This window comes from Diceros bicornis, chromosome 10 (assembly GCF_020826845.1).
Source record: "Diceros bicornis minor isolate mBicDic1 chromosome 10, mDicBic1.mat.cur, whole genome shotgun sequence".
Lineage (NCBI taxonomy): Eukaryota > Metazoa > Chordata > Mammalia > Perissodactyla > Rhinocerotidae > Diceros > Diceros bicornis.
Genome location: NC_080749.1, coordinates 8,084,248 through 8,105,022, shown reverse-complemented (window position 1 = coordinate 8,105,022; position 20,775 = coordinate 8,084,248). Strand labels below are relative to the sequence as shown.

Sequence of the window (20,775 nt, the reverse complement as noted above, 5' to 3'; positions counted from 1 at the left end):
AGGTCAGTGCAGCGGAGGGCGGTGACTGGGTTGGAGTGTAGAATGAAGTAAGGCTGGGAATCCGCAGGAATCAGATGTGTAGGGTCTTATTGGCCATGGTGAGGAGTTTGGATTTTACTCTTGTGATGAGGTACTATTAGAAGATTTTAATCAGAGAGATCTGAGAGATAAACCATCTGATACAGACTTTAAAAGTCTCATTGTCTGCTGTAAGGTTAACTTTTGGGGAATGGAACAATAGTGGAGGCAATGATTTTACTTTTGAGTTTGTGGTAATCACCTGTAAGAGATCACTATGGCTTTGGCTCGGTCCTGTCATTTACTAGCTCAGTTACCTTAGGCAAGTAATCTATCTTCTAGTTAATGCTTTTGTTTCCTCATCTGTAAAATGGGATAAAAGTCTTTGCTTCATAGGGTTGTTGAGGAGATTGAATGAACCAGGATATAAAAAGTACGTAAAACTGCCTGGAATATTTTAAATGCTCAGTAAATGATGGATTTTCTTTTTCATATTTATATTTATAAAGTATAAATATACACTTTAGCTTTAGTACCCAGACCTACTACAGTTCTCAATTTCTATGACTGTGTGTAGACATTAGGTATTTTGCGTTTCTAACTCTGTTTCACATTCATTAGTTTTTTTACTACATTAATTAGTATAGATTAAGCTATGCTATTAATAAATATGTCCCACCCCAAGTCTCTGTGACTTAACACAATGAAGGTTACTTTCTTCTCACATTACAATTTGATGTGGATTTGAGAGTCCTCCTACACTCTTGTCACCCCACATCTGGAAGCTACTGCTTCCAAGTTTGTCATATCAGAGAAATTGTGTGTTAAACTAAAGATCTTACTCAAATGCTACGTTGTCCCTTTATTATTGTTATCAGTTCCCACAAATTATAATAACTGGGCATTTTCACTGACCAGGCTCCCATTATCTCCATACGTTTTTAGCACATTAAAGAGTAAAAAGGTGTATGAGCCTGGGTGAAGGTGAGTGTTTGGGGTATGAACCATGAGGTGAGGGGCCTTAGGGGCCCACAGCCTCAAGCCCAGCTTTGCCCTCATCTGCCGTGTGACTCTGAACGAGTCATTTAACCTTGCTAAGAGTCTTCATTACGGCTCTTCAGATAAAATATGCCATCAACATGCAAAGTGTTGTGATATTTTCCCACAAAAAATGCAAATAGGGTCATTTAAGTTAATCATTTTGTCCACCTCTGTGCCTACCCATGAAGGATCCCTGTGGTACACTGTAGAGAGGTTTGTCTAGTCCAGCTTTAAATGACCCCATCAAAGTGACTTTTATCATTTGTTTTGAAAGGCGGTATCATTAATCTTTTCTGCCCCCCCCCCCCCCGCCTTTTGAGCTCCCTTCAATTAAATAGGCAGGGAGAAGAGAACATTGAACAACATTATAAAAATGTTAATTCCTAATGTCACTGACTAGCTCTTAATCACACTATTAGACATATGCTCTGATTTAATGATCCTGGCCGACAAGCTGTAAGACCAAGACTGACTTTGATGAATGTCTACCGTTATTTTCTGATATGGAGGAGGTTGTTTTTCTCTCTGACTAAACGTGTCCTCAGAAATGGTATTCTATTTAGAAAGAAAAAGAATATAAATACTTTCTTTGGTCGCCAGAATCTGCCTTCCTAAATCAGTGTTTTGAGGATTTATATTTTGGTCAGACAGTGAAACATTTTGGTGCAATAACCCTTAATTATTTGGCCTTACAATTTTGGTGGCATCTCCCTCCTCTCTTATTTTTTAAGCCCACAATACTGAACTACGGTCAATGAACTAAAATAGCTTTCCTATGTGCAGAAATCTAACAGTTGCTTCCTAACGATGCTGCCGTGAAAATCGGATTCCCTTTCCTTTGTGACTCCTACCTGCACAAACTCTTCCCCAGTCGCAACATTTGCTGAAGTCCTCCTCACCACCAAGCCACCATTTCCATGAAACGAAACCATTTCCGTGAAACCTTTCTTAGGACTGCTGGACAAAATTCATAGTTTCTTCTTCTGGGCTACCCTAGCATTTTAACTGCTCTTTTTTGGCTCTAATTCCATTCTGACTTGCATTTCTCTTAGCTGTGTACACGGCCTTCTTTCTCTAAATGTTCTGAGCTCCTTTTGGGGCAGTGATAGTCTAATAAAATTTATATCACTGTATTTCACACCAGGACCTTCACACAGCATAGAATTAAGACATAATTGAATGGAATGTTTATATATGTGTGTGTGTATATGCACATACACACAAAATAATTTATATCAGTATATTTGATTGCATTGTTTTAGAAATCATACATATATGTATCATGTATACATAAAATATATATATACACTTTAACTCTTGCATCACCCTATGGGTGGCAGCTGATCGCCAGTCAAGCGATCCAGCCGTAGGAATAGTTTCTCCAACGTTCCGTGCAGAGTTTCTGAGGGCATGGATGGGAGGCACTGAGCCCGGAAGAGATGAGCCAGGACTATCACCACTGGGGACAACTGCTATCTAAATTGCAGGAAGATCCAAGCACCGTGTTTGAAGGAGGTGAAGACAGGCAAGAAGTCAGGATTACACTGCCAATGATTGGAACTGAGTTGGGACAGGCTCAGAGTGAACCCAGATTGGGTTCAAGTGAGGACTAGGTGGGAGGGAAGAAGGGCAGCTGGAGAAGGGTACTAGGAGTGACTTCGTGAGCGACGGCTAAAGTGCCTGGTATAACTACTGACATTACGGACCAGAAAGTAGATAATTAGTTGGGCCAAAACAGAATTAATATTTCTCTTTATTTTCCTCATCCGCCCTATATGTCTGTTTATGCTTCTAACCAAATTGCAAATGCTTTGAAAGCAGGGCCATCATTGATCATTCAATTTACTTGCTTATAATCTCTGCAGAATTTTATTTTATGTGGTTGATATCTAAGTTATATTTTATCAGTTGTTGTCACAATAGTGCTATAAGCCAGTTGCCAAAGCTCAGCAGCATATACAGTATTCAGTACTTATTCTCACGCTCTCACGTCTCTGCTTCATGTCCCACATTCTGGGGCCCAAGTTGGAGAGGCCATGAATATCTGGAGACATGTTCCCATGGTCATGGTCAGAGAAACTCCCTAGAAGCAAGTGCAAGCATGCAGGCCTCTTAAGGTCTAGACTTTGAACTGAACCGATTGTCATTTCTGTCCACATTCCATGGGGAAAAGTAAATAGCGAGATCAAGTCGAACATCAATAGTGCTCAATGTCTACTCCTCCCCTGAACTCACTATAACATATATGTGCCGATCAGTGTAGACGTTTTTGAAGTTGTAAAAGAAATATGAGGTCAACTCTTCCTTTTGGCATATTGAGTTTACCAGGCTCTAAGGCTATGAGCATACTACTTCTAAACTTAGAAATAAAATAAAGACAATAACAACAATGACAACAACAGCTCCACAGGGTAGCACTGTCTTTATGCATTTGCAGAACTTTCTGTCTTCATTCTGGTATTGTTTGGAGTTGCACTTGGACTGTTCATAGCAGTGGGAACAGGCCAAATTCTTTTTGGCTGTAGCAGTAGTTGTCACTGGGAGGTTGTTGTGCCTGTTTCCCAGGTTGTCAAGACTTTGATTTAAACAGTTGCAAAATTAAAGAGGGATCTCCAATTTGCATTCTGTTCAACAGCTCATAGTGGTTAAGCCATAAAATCATGCAACTAATCTGCTTCATGATTTCTCCTAAATTTCTTACATGAGGAAAATCATAATTTGAGCTAAGCATATACAGGTTGGGTTTATGCTTAAGTCTTCTATAAAACTTATTGTGATTTTTCTCTCCCCGAACCATTTCCCAGTGTATATATCACATAAATGTTCCACGTGAGGAAACCTTAGGGGCAGGATGGTATGCTTATGCACTCATTTGCAAAACTTCTAGATTTGACCTTCTGTAATGTTTAAATTCGGATATAATACTTTCCTGAAACTATTCCTGAAGGAGTTTATATGGACTCAGATTTCTGAGGTCAAAAGGAAGGATGAAGATATTGTTCTTCTTCCTACTTCTCTTACTTCTCTTCTCTCTCTGTCTCTTGCTCATCACACACACGCATGCGCACACACACACACTTTCTCCCCAAATTTTAATTCCCTTTATAAGATATTCTAGAACACGCAGTTTCATTTCCATTTTCCTTTGACTCAATTGTGAGAATTCCTTTCCAAATTTGTGTTGCATTATCTTCTTGAGGATAATTAGAAAAAATAGGAACCTGTGGGCTGGCAATCTACACGGGAGGTAAAGTACAACCAGCAGTTTCTACAGTGGAGCCCAGGTCTGGAGAAAGGGTGCAGAGTCTTGAGGTTCACCCCATTCCGATTAAGCAGTAAAGAGGCTCACTGTGTTGAAACGAGCTGAGAGAAGTTGTCTGGTAAGGAGTTGTTGTGGACAAACTTAAGGCCATAAAGCCCTGTGTAGTCCACTATGCCAAGTGGATTAAATGATAAATGATGCAATTTTCTATTTTCACTTGTTTGTCAAATATCCTAACCATTTTCAAACTTGGGGACCAATTCGAGTCCTAGGAAAAGAACATAAAAAACTGTGAATAAAAACTGAGAAAGAGGGCTGGCCCGGTGGCTTAGCAGTTAAGTGCGTGCACTCCACTATTGGCGGCCCGGGTTCGATCCCGGGTGCACACCAACGCACCGCTTGTCAGGCCATGCTGAGGCCGCGTCCCACATACAGCAACTAGAATGATGTGCAACTATGACATACAACTATCTACTGGGGCTTTGGGGGGGGATGGTGGAAAGGGAGGAGGATTGGCAATAGATGTTAACTCAGAGCCGGTCTTCCTGAGCAAAAAGAGGAGGATTAGCATGGATGTTAGCTCAGGGCTGATCTTCCTCACAAAAAAAAAAAAAAGAAACTGAGAAAGACACTGAATGTTTGAAAGGAAGTCCTAGTGTAAACAGTTTGCATGTCAGCAACAAAGCCAAACACACCTGTGATTATCTCCTTGAAACTTGGGGTGGAGAAATCCTGAGAAGGTTCTAGCAAGCAACGCTAACATTAAATTCTATTGTGCCATTGTTACTGTGTCTAAATGTATGAGAAGTTAAACATGTTTATTTATTGTGTTGTCTTTATTTTAGTGAATGTAAGAAATTATCCATCAGTTATAATTTTTTTAGTTCTGTCTTATCACTTAAATCACTCATACATATTTTGCTGAAAGGCCATAAGTTTTCAGCTATGAATTCTTTTCCCACGTATCAGAGCACAGTGACATAACACAGGGGGTAAGCCCACAGACTCTTGGGTGAGAATGCTTGGATTCAAGTCCTGACTCTGAACTTTCTAGTTGTATGGCCTCCAGGCAGGTATTTAATCTATCTCTGCCTCAGTCTCTTTATCTGTAAAGTAGAGGATAATAATAATACCTAACTCATAGGGTTGTTGTGATGATTAAATGGGTTAACATAACGTAGAGCACTTGAGAATCCGTCTGTAACCTAGGACATGCTCGTATAGATAATGTTTCCTGTTGTCACTTTTATAAGTCTGCTGCATGGTAAGTATGATTGATGTTTGTCTGGTGATATTCTATTTAGTATTAACAAAGGGCACATGATCACTTTCTGTGGGCACTTACTGCCACATACTTTCTTAGAGGACTTTTTTTTTTTAGCATATATGTAAGCTGATTTTTTCCCAGACTTTTGTACACATGAGGTCACATGACAATAATAAGTCCAAATGCGTAGAAGTAATGCAAATTAATGCAACACTTTAGTCGTCTTTTTTATATCCTGCATTCTGAGCACCTCACCACCTCCTTGAGGTCTCAGTGAGTACTGCAGCATTCCTGGTGGGGTCTCCCAGGGGCCCCAGTTCTTCCACCTTCTTCTCCTTGGTTCTCTTGTGGAAGTCCTTGTGGTGTGTACTGCTGCAGGGGCTGTGCATGAAAACACTGCTTCCTTGCCAAGGGACAGGCCTCTGCAATCCCCAAGCCTCCGGCCCCAGAAGCACAAAGCAGTGTGTGGGTATTCCTTTCACAGTGGGCAGACTCAGGGTGCGAGGCAGCTTTCCCCATTCTGCTCTGTGTTTACCTGGCTGTCAGAACAAAACTGTTGTCTCCTCCACACCCAACACACGTACGCACATCTCAGAATCCTTTGTTTATCAGAAGTATCTCAAAAGAGGTCAATATTTGAATTAATAACCCCATTTTATAGAAGAAAGCGAGATTTCAGAAGTTTAAAATACTGATCCATTAAGTGATACTAAGTGTCTTGGGCCGGCCCCATGGCTTAGCGGTTAAGTGCGCACGCTCTGCTGCTGGCGGCCCAGGTTCGGATCCCGGGCGCGCACCGACGCACTGCTTCTCCGGCCATGCTGAGGCCGCATCCCACATACAGCAACTAGAAGGACGTGCAGCTATGACATACAACTATCTACTGGGGCTTTGGGGGAAAAATAAATAATAAATAAATAAAATTAAAAAAAAAAAAAACTATTTAAGTGTCTTTTTAGCTCCGTAATGGATGTTTGTCTTATTCATGCCTCCTATCATCTTTTGAGTATCATTTCTGTGTTAGTGAAAATTCACGTTTTGAATCCTGCCTCTGCAGTGAAGTCAGAGTTCAAATCCCCAATCTCCCTCTGAGTGGGCACCCAGGTGAGGGCCTTGTGCTTCACCAATCAGACCACTTGTGTGAACCTCTGACCAGAAGGTGAGCCCTGCGGAAGCAGGCTCTGCGTAGAGCTTCTGCTCTGTGCGTGCAGGGGCCACAGAAACTCCTCTCTTTGGGGAGGCAGGGCCTGCTGGCTGGAGACCTTTAGAAAGAAGTGGCTGTGATGCTGGCAGCATGTCAGCTTCAGCTGAGTGTGTCTCCTGACAGTCGTTGTTCAGGGGCAGCGAACTGGGCAGGGTTTCCTCATCAGGCTGGGTCTGCGGCATGGTCAGCCCATTAGCCTAAAGCCCATTTCTTCTGTGGTCATGATTCTGTGACAGCCTGGTAACTTCCTAATAAATATCTTTTGGCTTGGAACTATCAGAGAGAATTCTTAGCTTCTAACCAAGAACCTGATTAATATGAGTTTATGAGTTCTATTTTGCCTGTTTTCTGCTCCCCTTTTTTCTGTTAAATCTTCCTACTAGAGTTTCCTCAAAATTTTGGAAATCCTAGTTTAAGAACCTGGTAGTAGATTTGAGGAAAGGCCCTGATTTACTCCTAGACCTTCGCATCTACCATTTCCTTTGCTTGTTACACTCTTCTCCAGGTAGCCAGCCGTGTGCAACTTGCTTCCTGCCTTCAAGTTTTGCCCAGAGTTGATCTTTTCGTCGAGTTCTACCCTGACCACTCTATTTAGGATTGCAACATGCCTTCTTTGCACCAGCTGGATCCCCTCAGCCTGCTATATTGTTTCCATAACTCTTAGCCCTTACTAAATACTAAATCATTTAGTTATTATTATTGTCTATTTCCCATAATTATAGTGTAAGCTTTTGAGGCCATGTTTTGTTTATTTGTTTTGATTTGTTTTAAGTGATTTATCCCAAGTGCCTAGAATAGTGCCTGGAATACTATAGATCCTCAGTAAATATTTGTTGGATGAATGCATATATTTAAAAATATATATTTATAGTTATGCTTTGTTCTTTCACTTTTGAAAGAATTTTCTGACAGGAGAAAAAAAAATCTAATTTCTCCAATGGCCAAAATTTGCAGCTAGGGTGTAGATTCTCTTCCTGACTATATCACTAGTGTCATGAATTAAGGCAAATCTGTCACCTTTTTTGATCCTCAGTTTCCTCATTTGTTGTGCTCTATCTAGTCCTCCCCAGGGAAGGAAACACAAAGATGGGACAGCTGAGAGGAAAATTTAGCAATAACCCTCCTGTTTTCATATGTGTGTGTGTGTATATTTTTTTTCTCTTTCCCGTCCTTTCTCCTTGTTCCTTGATAGTCAATCAGTTAAAATAAATTGCAACTTTTATAGTAATTGCCAGATATGAGGAGGGGACCCCAAGCCTCAGTGGTATAAGACAGTGGTGGATTCAAAACCAAGTCTTGTGCTGCTATTGGAACTTCCAGGGTCTTAAGAGACTCAGTAAGATTTGGTGAAACTACTAGATGGCAACATATACACCAGAAGCTCTGCACAAATTGGTTGTTCAGAAACCATCTCATTAGTAATGATGCTATTAATATGACTACAACCTTGGCTTAGCCTATAAACAAAAATAATCCATGATGCCATTGAACTTTACTATGTGATCTAGATTGTAGATTAGGGAAGGAGAGGCCTGGGCAGTGTCGGGAGGAGGGGGAGAGGTAAAGAGATTTCTTGGACCCAAAGCCAACATTGGCAAACATATTTAAATATACAATGTTTCCCTCTTGTGTTGCCTGGCCTCACACACTGGGGTGATCCACCTACGCATACCCCAGTCTTAAAAGTGCTTTATGCTCTACATACACCTACCGGCCCTCTAAGCCACTTGACTGTGGCTTATCTGAGCTAGAATTGAGAAAGAAAACAATTCATTTCAACTAGGTTACAATGATTTATAGCAGTTTGAAACTGAAGAAAATGGATTTATACCATTGAAAATTATTCTTCAAAAAGAAGACACTGGTTAACAGACATCTGTAACTGGAATTCTAGCTTAAAACATAATAAAGGGGCTTAAAATATTTTAGGCAGAGTGAAGAGTGATATTTTAGGGTGAGAATAGTCCTTCAGGCTGTCTAACCCCTGAATCACCACCCCCTAAGATCCTTCTGCTTTTCATAATATCTTCCTTAACTTTTTTCTTCATGACCTACAGATTATCAGAAGCTCCAGATTGTCTTTTTTCTTTCTACTTGCCTCAGTGACTTCCCTGAGGACTATAGCCGTGAAAGCAATTCAGAAAAGTTGTTGCTATTTGTATACATGGGTAATTTGTAAATTATACGTTTGTAAATCAGGAGTCGCATGCAAAATTAAATCTTGACTAGGCAAATTTCCAACCTAGTAGCATCCTCAGACAAATATTATTCTGCTTTAAAATGGTAAATCATGAAAAATGGTCCCCAATAAATATTTTTTTTAAATAAACACATATTAAGTGCCTGTTATGTGCCAAACAGAAACACAACAGAAATTTCTAAAGGGAACCTAGGCCTAACCCCAATAAGCCTAATCATGTGTAACACCTCCCTCTCTACCTACATCTTTTTCTTTAGATACATTATTGTCTTTTGAATAATAATTCTAATTTACTGAAATATTCTCAATCACGAAAGAAAACTCCAACAGATTTTAGTAAACTAAACTTTGCAAAGAAAGAAACTGACATGGACAAAACTCAAAAATATTCTTCTGTCAATTATATAAATCAGAAATTGGAGGTTGCATACCAGCTTTGTATGGGTTACATGTCATCTTCAGAAGGACTTTGGCCCACGCAGTATTAACCTTCACAGTTTTATTTGTTTCATCCATATCTTTGAATTTGAAACTTATGACTTCTCTTAAAACAAATTCAGAAGATATGGTAGCGCTGGGGCTGGTCTCTGCCATGACAGAAATCAGTGGGATGTAGGACAGGGCAACCTTCTTCTCTGGGCCAACAGTTTCCCCTCGCCTTGGTGTCCACCCCTCCTCATATTCTACCAGAAACGGAGGACTAAGGTCAGGCTAATCTTTAACAGGAAATTAATTTTTTATCTATCTATGAAATTTATTTGGTATAAAATCTGGCCTAATTTACTCAGTTGTGACACCTGCCTGATTTGTAAGCATTTGAGTTTGTGACCCTGCCTCTGAACATTGTGGTTAATCAGTATCCTGCTATATTAATAGTTTCTGCGAAAGTGTTGTTTACATGAGAGTATGTACAGACATAGATATATGTGTACAGATATGTATATATGCAAATATGTATATATGTATAGATACATAGATACTTATAAAAACAGAGAGAAAGACAAAGAAAGAGAAGGAGAGAAAAAAAAGAGAGAAGGGAAGAGAGGAAAGCAAGGGAGAATACATATAATATATATTCTTTAAGACATTTTCATGTCAGTTTCTGTGACGCCCTGTGTGCTATTTCAGGCTGCTCTGACTTGTGGAATGTCTTGTCTTTCAGATGGAACACCGTTTACCTGGTGGATTGGGCGGTCCAATGAAAGGCACCTTTACTGGGGAGGTGCTCCTCCTGGAGTTCAGCAGTGTGATTGTGGCCTGGACGAGAGTTGCCTGGATGTTCGACACTTTTGTAACTGTGATGCTGACAGGGATGAATGGTAATGGGAATCATGATCTTTCTGCAGCTGTGGAGGAATCACATTAGTTGATGCATAAAATTTCCCTCAAGAGAGAAGGACACAGATGAGAAATTCAATATGAACTAGGGCTCCCTGATGATTGTGGTTGTTTTTAACTTTGAAAATGGCCAGTTCTAGTGCTTTTAGGGCTGTTGCTGAGGTTTGTAACAGAAAGCATGTTGTCACATCACCACCTTCTTATATTCTGAATATTCCATTGTAAACAAAGGAATGGAATATAATATTTAGCTTTTTAATTTAGTCAGTGCTTCTATAATGTGTGGAATATAAGTTTTGGGAGAGAGAGTGAGGGAGATACAGATGTGTAATTATACAGACTGTTTCTTCATTGTCCCATTTCCCCATTGATGTTTCAGTCATCAGCCTACCCTTTTATGGCTAATAAAAATATAGTAAAGAAAATTTATATTTATTAAGCATCTATTTAATCCTTACAACAATCTATTAATTCTGTATATTTTCCCATTTTTACATATTAAGGTTAAGGAATGTAGGTTACAGAGAAGTTAAATAATTTTCCCAAGGTCACACATATTTATTAAGTGATAGATCCCAAATTTGAACTCAGCTATATCTGGGGTCAGAGTCTCTCTTACTCTCCCACACCAAGTCACTTTTGTAAAATAAAGTTTAAAGTTCCCGTGTCCATTACATTTACTTTTCCTTTGTCTTTCAGGTGGAATGCTTATTTTTCACTGAATTGATTATGAAAATGTGCACAGAACGTTTCCAAACCGACCTTTGTTTTGACTTAATTTAAGTCTTTCTTTGGTTTTGGCTTTTGTAGTTTTGCTTGCTTCATCAAATGCTGCTCAAATACAATTAAGAATTCCTATGTCAAGCTGCTCTCAACCCAGCTGAAATTTCTTTTAAGTACTTTTCCTTCAGTGCTCAAATTCATAACAGCAAGGGACTGTTTCGAAAGAAATTTAAGGTTGAGTCAAATCCTCAGTTCAGTGAGGAAAGGACCAAACATTTGGCTCCATTAAGTCCTCCTAGAAGGCTCACCTCTTCAGAATGCTGTGGGACTGCTTGGGCCCCAGAGCAAGTTACTTGGGTGCCCTCTCCTAACCTCAACATCTTCACCTGGGTAAAATCAGATGAAGGTGACTGGAGGTAGGATGGACTTCTCCATTCCACAGGCCCCAGTTTACCCTGCAGTGACCTCTATCACAGCATCATGGATGACAGCAAATCAAATATAACTCATGTCGCAGATGGAGACCATGCCTCTTTTAACATTATATCCTTTAAGACCTACTCCTTGTACAGTAGGAACTTGGTGGTAGTTAGCTGAATAGATGAATTCAGAAGATCTCTGAGGAGGAGAGGTGATCACAAAGTGGCATATACAAGCTTGAGAAATATATGTGGAAGGGTTAAATGGGTGTGTTGCCAGGAAACATATTCAAAATCTTCTGCAACCAGCAGCTTAGATTCACTTATCTTTTTGGATTCATGAATTCCCCTTCACTGTGCAGGATCTGAAATTTTTCGCTTTATAAACTTGAATGGAAACACCTTCATTTCATTGTGTATAATCAGAGAAGATGATATGGGAGGTAGAATATAGAGTCATTGAGAAGGGGAGTGTTTCTCCTCGTTACCTTCCACTCTCACTCCCTTTGTGGCTGAATTCGTGACCTTTGCCCACCGTTTCACTTTCTATGGTGTAGCCATTTCCCTAATAAGCACTGCTTCAGTGCCTTCCCTCCTAGGGAATAACTGACCAGGGCTTCATTTACTGAACACTGAGGGGAGTGGTAGAGAAGGGCACCACATCATTTGAACATGGAAGATGAGACCATCGTGTTGAAGTGCCTCCATACCCTCTTCTCCAGAACTTTCACTGATCATCTCTTCTACTTAAATTCTAGCCTCTCCCTCCTTTGACCCACTCACTAGTTCGCTAACTTTTGAACCCATTATATGTTGACTTAACTTAATCATCTAGGCTGCACTCAGAGGAACTCTTCAAAACATCCCTTCCCTCAATTCTGTTGTCACCATACCAGTATTAGCATAGAAGTTATTGAATATTTCACAACCCTTTCCATTTCCTTTAGAGCCAGAGAAAAAGCTCCATCTTCTGCCACTTTCTGTAGCAAAGTGGCCTCTATCAGTACATTGGCATTTGATTTTAGATTTAGGTTTTGTTCAACAACCAACCTACCAAGGATCAAAAGAAATGAACCAAACTTTTCTTCGTTAGGATGCCTTCTTCACCTATGGGTGTCCCAGAGTAACAGGTTGAGCATAGCGGGGCAAAATCCAGACGAGATCAGGAAGTTCCTTCTATCATTCTCATGAGGGAGCAGAGGCTGAGATTCTGATTTAACTCTTCTGGGTTTCATTCATTGTCTTAGGACAAGTCATATCCTGTGATAAATGACTCTGGAAAATAATTTGTTACAGAAGCAACTGTACATATTACTCCATCTGACATTTATTCATTTATTACATGTTTATCAAGTGCTTACTCTGTGCCAGGCTCAGAAGTCTGCTATACAGAGAAAGTCAAGGGCCTTATAGCCTCTGCCCTCGAGGAACTCACAGAACAGTAGAAAAGAAAAAGGTAGTTTTCAATAAATGGATCAGTGTGATGAATTTGCTAAAAGAGATGAGTGAGCACAGATGTGCCCGGACCTGGGGTGGGTATGGACTGGGATAGTTAGATTTCAAGGAAAAGTGGCAGTTAAGTTTTGAAGGACCAGAAGAAGTTAGCCAAAGCTAGTGTAGTACAGGTAGGGGAGACTTCCATGTGCTCAAACATGGAAATGTGGAATAGTATAAAAATCACCACTTCCCCAAAACACAACTATATTTGTGTGGTTGTTACACAGTTTTCTTCTGTGGAATTTACAGGAGATGAAGGCAGGGAGGAAGGTAGAATTCAGGTCATGAAGCTCTTTGTATGTGAAGTAGCTTTGTCTGTACAAGAATTGTGGACGTAGAATATACATTCAGACATGAGACCTGGCAGAGTCTTGTGAAAATGCATTCATTATTTTTCTATTCAACTCTATTATGTACTGAAGAAAGAAAGTACAAAAGCTAACACAATGAGATAGTTAATCACGTTTTTCAACGTTCTTCCAACCTCATTCTTGGCTAACATGTTGTCAATCTGGCTTTCCACACATTTCAAAGTTTTGTTTCAGACTGCATGTCGCTTCTAGTATCACTGATGTTGTGACTGCTTCTAAGAATCCTCAGATGTCTTTACCTTGTGAAACTCTCTCAAGTTTCTGCTCTTGGGTAAAGTTAATCAGAAAACTGATTTGAGCTGGTATAGCATCTAGTGGATAGCAGTTTAATATATTACAACTACTAAATGAGATTGTCATTTGAAAATATTACCTATCATATACTGAAGTGTTCTTAGTATTTTATATATCTCATATCATTATCCCAACAACACTTGAGGTTGGTTTTATTATCTCCTTTCCCAGAAAAGGAAATAGAGGCTCTGAGATGATAAGTGGCTTAAGTAAGGTCGCCTGGTTAAGAGAGCAGACTTGGGATTCCAGCTGAATCCAAGGATGGTCTTGTTGACTACATCAAAGGAACTGCTAAGTTGGGATTTTGAGTCATGGCAGCCAGTGAAGATGCCAGAGAGACTTCTCCCAGGGCCTTTCAAATCACATCATGGCGATGTATATGTTTCTTTCTGCTAAGTCAGGCTGTTCAGGGAACCTCAGCCATCTTCCAAGCCTCTGGTAATTGATAATACTTTATTCAGTCTTAATAAATCTCTATAACTGAGTAACTTGCTGTCATATATTTCAGTGAGATCTAAGTAAATGAGGAAACTGAGTGTATGTTGTGGGGGTGGGTAAAAGTGAGGCAGCTCAGAAGATGGAGGTGGGTAGAGAGAGAAAAGAGAAGAAACTCAATTATTACCAAAAGCACAACTCCCTCTTAGACTAAAGGGAAGCCTCAACTGGACGTCTGAATCAGGGGTGCTATGGAGCTGACTTCTCAGGAGTTTCTATCCAAGCCAAACAACTAAACAGGAAGAAAAAAAAAGAAATGAAGAAACGTGTAATGAATAAGTTTCATAGTTAATGATTGTTTGTAAAGGAACTTCTCTTCAATTTAATGATTCACTCTGTAGAAATCCTCCCAACCAGGAGTTTTTTTGATCCAGCTACTTTAGACTGATAGACTATTGAGAGTAGGAAAAAAAACTCTGGTGATAGCTCCAGCCTACAGCCCCTGGAGATAGCACAGGAGAGTGGTGGGCTGTGTGGGAGGTAGAAAAACAGTTGTCTGTGTAGAGGGTAGAAGAATGGTTGGAGTGGCAAGTTGGAGAAGGCAGGGGAATTGTTCAAAGCGTGCCTCTTGGTGATGGCCCTTGACCCCAATGAAGAGCTTTCTCATCCAAACAGCCAGGTAGAACTAAAGTGAAGCTCTCTTGCTTAACAGCAGAACATTCTTTTATTTATTCATAAGAAACAGCAGACATTTTTATTTGATCTTTAGTAACTCTGTTCTTTAACTCTTGCCCTTAATGCACCCTGTATAAAGTTACATTGCACAAAATAAGAAGAGAAAATGGTCTAAGGTTTAAATTCTAGTCATCTGATCTTCCAAAAAAGGGATACTATTCTTTTTCTTAAAGAACAGGATGTTTTTAGGGTTTTTTTTTTTTTTTTTAGTAGGTGGAATCCTGGAGCTTCAAACCACTCTTTAGCCCTTGATTCCACTTCTCTGCCCCAGAGAAATTATTGAATAAATGGTGCTGAATCCATGAATGAACAATGGGTGAATGACTTCTATTGGACATATTTTTATCTCTCTTTCTTTTGGCAGGTCAGGACACAGTTATTCTGGGATTAACTGGTATTCACTTCATTCTTAGCTGTTACCTACCTTTTATGATCTCATAAGAAATATTTACCCAAAGTTTAACCTAAACTTTTTGCTGCAGATTAATTTTCTCCTGGCTATTAAAAAGAAGTTAGAATTGATCACTCTGCTCCAAAAGTTATCTTTTTATACTTTTGCCTTCAACTTTTGTCTTTAGTAAATTGATTTCTACTCCAGTCCGAGGACCTTGTCCTTCACAAAGGCCCTTCATTCCTTTCCCATGAGATTTAATGAGACAATTACCTTTAGGAGGATGCTGCTGGATATATCCAAGGGGTTTAGGCTTTTGCTGTTTCTTCATATAGGCTGTTCTTTGATCTCTCAGATCTCCTTTGATTTCTTCAAAACCTCCACCTCTGAGATTCCCAGACTTGGTGCAGTAAGGGTGGTATCCTAAGACAGGGCTGGAATCCTGAAGCCTGAGCGAAAGCGAAGGATCACCTCAGGACATATTAAGGATCCATCTCTTATTAAGAAAATAATATTGTGCAATCTCTGCTGGTTGAATTGTATTATTCATTAATCTGTTAATGAGCTATTTCACTGCTTATTGAGTTTTTGAAGCTCCTTTGCCCCAAGTAGGCAGAAATTATGAAGAGTTTATCTGGGTTCTTACTCACTCAGTCCCTGAATTCCCACGTGCATCTAGCCATATAATCAGGGCCAGCACCTTGCATGGGAGAGAAGCTTGACACATGGTAGGTTCTTCGTGCATTAACTGCTCAGTGAATGAGTGAATGAAAGAATGAATAAATGGGCTTTTTTCCTTTCTCCCCATTCTCTCTTGCTAAACAAATATGCCCTCCACTTGGTAGTTATAGTCTGCTGTTTTATTCATTAAAGAAGGAACAATACAAAAATGGGGAAAAAGAACTTATAACCAGAGGTTGAAAATTCAAGACCGTCATATCATATCATTTGAGAACTGTAGAATTCCAGATGGAGTAAAATAGTTGATATTTTGCCAAGGGTAGTATTAAGGAGTTTTATTTATTTTTTATTCAATGATGCCCACGTCCTATTATCTATTGGGAAAATCTCTAATCTAAGCAACTTAAGACCTGTTGGCTCTGGAAAACAAAACATAGCTGTAAAATACTGTGTTTTATGCTTGTAGGAAATAATTAAAGTTGTAGAACGAGGCTTCTATTACTTCAGGTATCTGTCAAGCTGTACAAATATGTTATCTCTGAGTTGTCTGCGGAGTTGCATTATTTGAGTAATTGCAAAATGGTGAGTATCAGAAACAGAACTCAAAATCAGTATCAAGGTTAAGAGTTTACATTTATATAATACATTTTGTACAATATTTTGATGTGGACTATTATTGTATACCAAAATATCAAAATTCCATTTAAAAATGCAATGAGACTTTGGCTTCTATTTTAATTTGCCTGCTCGTCACTAAGTGTACGGCATTTCTCACCTAACAGTAGCTCTTACTAAGATCCAAATTACTTAGATGAGCTGCTCTTTTGTCTGTTCTGCAAGTTTGCTTACAATTGTCAATTCTGATCCACCAAATTTAGGTGTCTATATTCAATAGTGCATAAAAGGGATTATTTTTCTTGATTTTTTAATTTTAAGAGTTTTTATTACAGAATAAATATATTTTATCTTTATTTTTAAAAATTCAAAGATTTCAGAAATATTAAATAAATATTAATAAATATTTACATTAAAAAGTAGAAGCTCCTCCATCACTACCACTTGGAATTCTCTTACTTCTACCCCATATGTAAAATATTACTCCTAGAGATAATAGTTGGGTAAGTAGGATACTTCTACATATGTATACTACATATATATACTTTCTATGCATATACAATATTTATTAAGATATGTTTGTTCATTTTTTACTAAATGTGAGATTAGGTTAAAAATATTATTGTTCAACTTGTTTTTTCCACATAAAATATGTCTTGGAGATCTTATACTTGGCATCATGAAATAAGCCTGAAAATGAATCAATCAGGTCCATTTCAATGGCAGCAAAGTATTCCATAGTGTAGCTATATCACAACTTGTTTTACCATTCCTTTATGATAAACATTTTATTTGTAAATGATTTTTCAGTATTAGAAAAAAATGCTGCAATGAATATTTTTGAGTCTTGATTTATACTTTTTTCCATTTTTAAAATTATTATTTCTAGGAGGAGGATTGGCAATAGATGTTAGCTCAGGGCCGGTCTTCCTCAGCAAAAAGAAGAGTATTGGCATGGATATTAGCTCAGGGCTGATCTTCCTCCCCGCCCAAAAAAATATATATTATTAGTTCTAGGGGCTGGCGTAGTGGTTACGTTCACGCACTCTGCTTCAGTGGCACGGGGTTCGCAGGTTCGGATCCTGGGCACAGACCTACACACTGCTCGTCAAGCCATGCTGTGGCAGTGTCCCATATACGAAATAGAGGAAGATGGGAACAGATGTTAACTCAGGACCAATCTTCCTCAGCAAAAAGAAGAAGATTGGCAACAGATGTTAGCTCATGGCCAATCTTCCTTACCAAGAAAAAAAAATATATTATTTTACTGAATAGAATCATAACTTAGAATTAATTATCCACTTTTCTATTTTGATAGGTATGGCCAAATTGCTGCAGGGACTTAGGGCTGCAGCAGTCCACAAGGAATCAGCACTGGTCCCGCTGATTCTGTGAGGTGAAATGATCCTCTCCCTGAGGAGGTAGCTTTACCACAGGAATATGCAGAACTCGCTAGAATCAAAACACGGCCACACAGGGAAACGTTAGTTACAACCTTTTTTGCTCAGAATTTGATTGGACCCTTAGCAGCATGTGGCTTCAGGGGACAGCTTTGACAGGACCCTTGTGATGCTTGGCTTCCCCTCAGCTCCTTCTTGCTGTGTTTGTTGTTTCTACCCTGCCTAGTGCTGCCTCCAAGGTGCGTGGCAACACTTTCGGCCAACTACAGACAAATCCTAATGTCTCTGCATTTTTTTCAAAGCGTAGAGTCTTCATCAGTAAGAAGAAGGAGGAGGAGGAGGTAGAGGAAGAGGAGGAAGAAGGAGAAGAAATAGTTCTATCTCCCTTGCAAATCTGCCTTGTAGGTGTTTACTGAAAATATCATGAACTAATACATGTAATACACTTAGAAACATACAATGTAGCTACTTTTGCTTGCAGCATCCTCATTTTCTGGATGTAAAATGTAATTTATCTGTAAGTAATATTTTATTATGTAATGGGACAATCAAATCCTGGATTTGTCACTTATTAACTATAGAGCCTAAATCATTTAGCTCCTCTGAGCTTCAGGTTTCTATTTTATTAAAAAAAAACAAATCTATCTCTGGGGAGTACTGGCTGAGTTAGCAATCATTTGTGCATCTAGCAGATGTGCCATATAGTTGGTTCTCAAAATTTGTTAGTCACCATTTTTATTATTATTCTCTCTATTTTTACATCTTAAATAAACTATGAGGCAACATTGATTTATAAAAGTGAAACTAATTTCTAATAAAAGTATACATACATATATGTAATCAAATAGATATGAGAATTAAATAGCACGCCAGAACAATCAAAGATATCATTCAGCCATCGAACTCTAGGTGGAATAAGGAAAAAACACTGCAGACCCTTCTCCAAAAAGTGGGGCTGCCCTCTGAACATTCACTAGTAAAAATCATCATGTAATGGATGGATCTGCCTGCAACAGAAATAAACCAAGAGATTGCTTGTAAATGTGTAACTAAAGAGTTTGTGGACTCCCACAATTCCTGTCAAGGTGACCCATGTGTAATCTCAGGGAATGCAGGGCTGGAGAATGATTGCAAATTAGTAAACTGAAACCTAATCAATTGAATTGTATCTTGTGTGGAGAAAGCCTGTATGAAAGGGATGGGGATGGTCAGCCCGGGACACACGAGGACAGCTCAAGGAGTCAGGGCCTGGCACTGTTATTCCAGCACTGCCCAGAGAAGATGTAGACTAAATGTGGGAAACGGCTTCTACTCATGAGAGAGAGCCACTCTCCGTAGCAGCGAGACTAGGCCTGGAGAACAGGAGAGCATGGTGGTTACATACAGCAAAGGCTTTGCTGTTCAAATCCAGGCTCAAATCCTTGCCTCTCCATTTGCAAGTGATGCACCCTGAGGTTTTGTCACCTCTCTGAACCTCAGTTTTCTCTCTTGTACAAAGCAAGTAATGATTATGACATCATCATAGAGTTGTTCCAAGGATTAAATAAGATCGTGTGCAAAACTCTGTTTTAGTGCTCTCATGACCAGGAAAGGCAAGAGGCAGCTCCCAGACTCAGTTCCAACCATGTGAGGTGCTCAGCTGAACCCCAGAACCATCAGTAGGTGCTAAGAATAGCAGCCCCAAACTCAAGCAATACCTCTAATTTATGGATCGTTTTCTTTAGAGAGAACTCCTCTCTGTAAAAGGCAATTGTGGTTTTAAATAGCATTTTATTGTCCACTCTATTATGTTAAATATTTTGGAATTTGGACTCTACCTGTAAGAGATAGAGACTTAAAAGGTTTTAGGCAATAAAGCAGGAATCATAGTTCATATTTGTAAGTATGTTCCTGGGAGTAGTATGGAGAAGAATGAGAGGTAGGAAGAGAGGAGAGAGGTTAGCAGCAGGGAGCCAGTTTAGTAACCGCTGCCAAGGCCTAGGCAGAGGTTCTGGGGCCTCAAAATAAAACTGATGCCAGGAGGATGAGGATAAGGCAGTTGAATGGAGAGGTATAAAGAAGGTGAGATGAGTGAAAGTTGTTGGTCAAGAATGAGGGAGGAGATGAGGGAAAGAGGGGAAGTGAAGACCTGCATGTGTGTGGCCTCAGTAACTGGGAGCCTGGGGGGAAGTCATTCACAGAATTAACACAGACAAGTAGGAGAAGCTGGTGACAAGTGGAGGAGATTTGGGCATATTAGTAAGAGATGACTATTGAAATCAAATGGTAATGTTTAGTAGGCAGTTTGTGAATATATGTTCATGAAAAAATGTGTATGTGTAGCAGGAGAGAAGGCAACACTGTGAAATGCTGCAACAAAGTGGAATAAGTTAGGGGCTGACTCTTCCACGGAAATTAGCAACTCAGTGAGAGAATTTTCAGTAGAGGGAAAGGAGACAAGACTGATTGTGGTAGTTTGAGGAGGAAGAAGGAGAGGGGGAGGATGAGATGAGGGAGAGAATGCAGACAATTCTGTGAAGAAGTTTGGCTGTGAATAGAGAAGGAGAAAGAGAAGTAACTATATTGAGAGGTAGGGCTGAGGAAGGCTTAAGCATGCTAATCTAGCAAGCAGAAATAGCCAGGAGAGCAGGAGAATTGGAAGGTGCTGGATAAAAGGAGAGCTTACCTGAAAGGGAAAGTGCTTTGAGAAGGCAGAAAAAATGGTATTGAAAATACAGGATAAAGTGTTAGCCATGGACAAAGAGGAGGCAAGTCACGGTGAGGAGGCAAGTCACGGTGTGTACAGATGGGCCCATGTTTTAGACATATTGCTGATTAATGTCAAGATTATTGTCTACAAACATCTACCTGTTCTCCAATGGAGCGAACAAGAATTACACACACA

General features: G+C 39.5%; 1 protein-coding gene across 3 annotated transcripts in view; it reads left to right on the top strand.

Annotated features, from left to right (window-relative positions):
• Positions 1–20,775, top strand: part of CNTNAP5 (contactin associated protein family member 5) — a 757,303-nt gene that overhangs the window by 603,214 nt on the left and 133,314 nt on the right. For all 3 annotated transcript variants that reach the window (XM_058548782.1, XM_058548783.1, XM_058548784.1), the window contains one exon: positions 10,155–10,311. In XM_058548782.1, the coding sequence (XP_058404765.1) occupies positions 10,155–10,311 (157 nt within the window). The remainder of the gene's footprint in view (positions 1–10,154; positions 10,312–20,775) is intronic.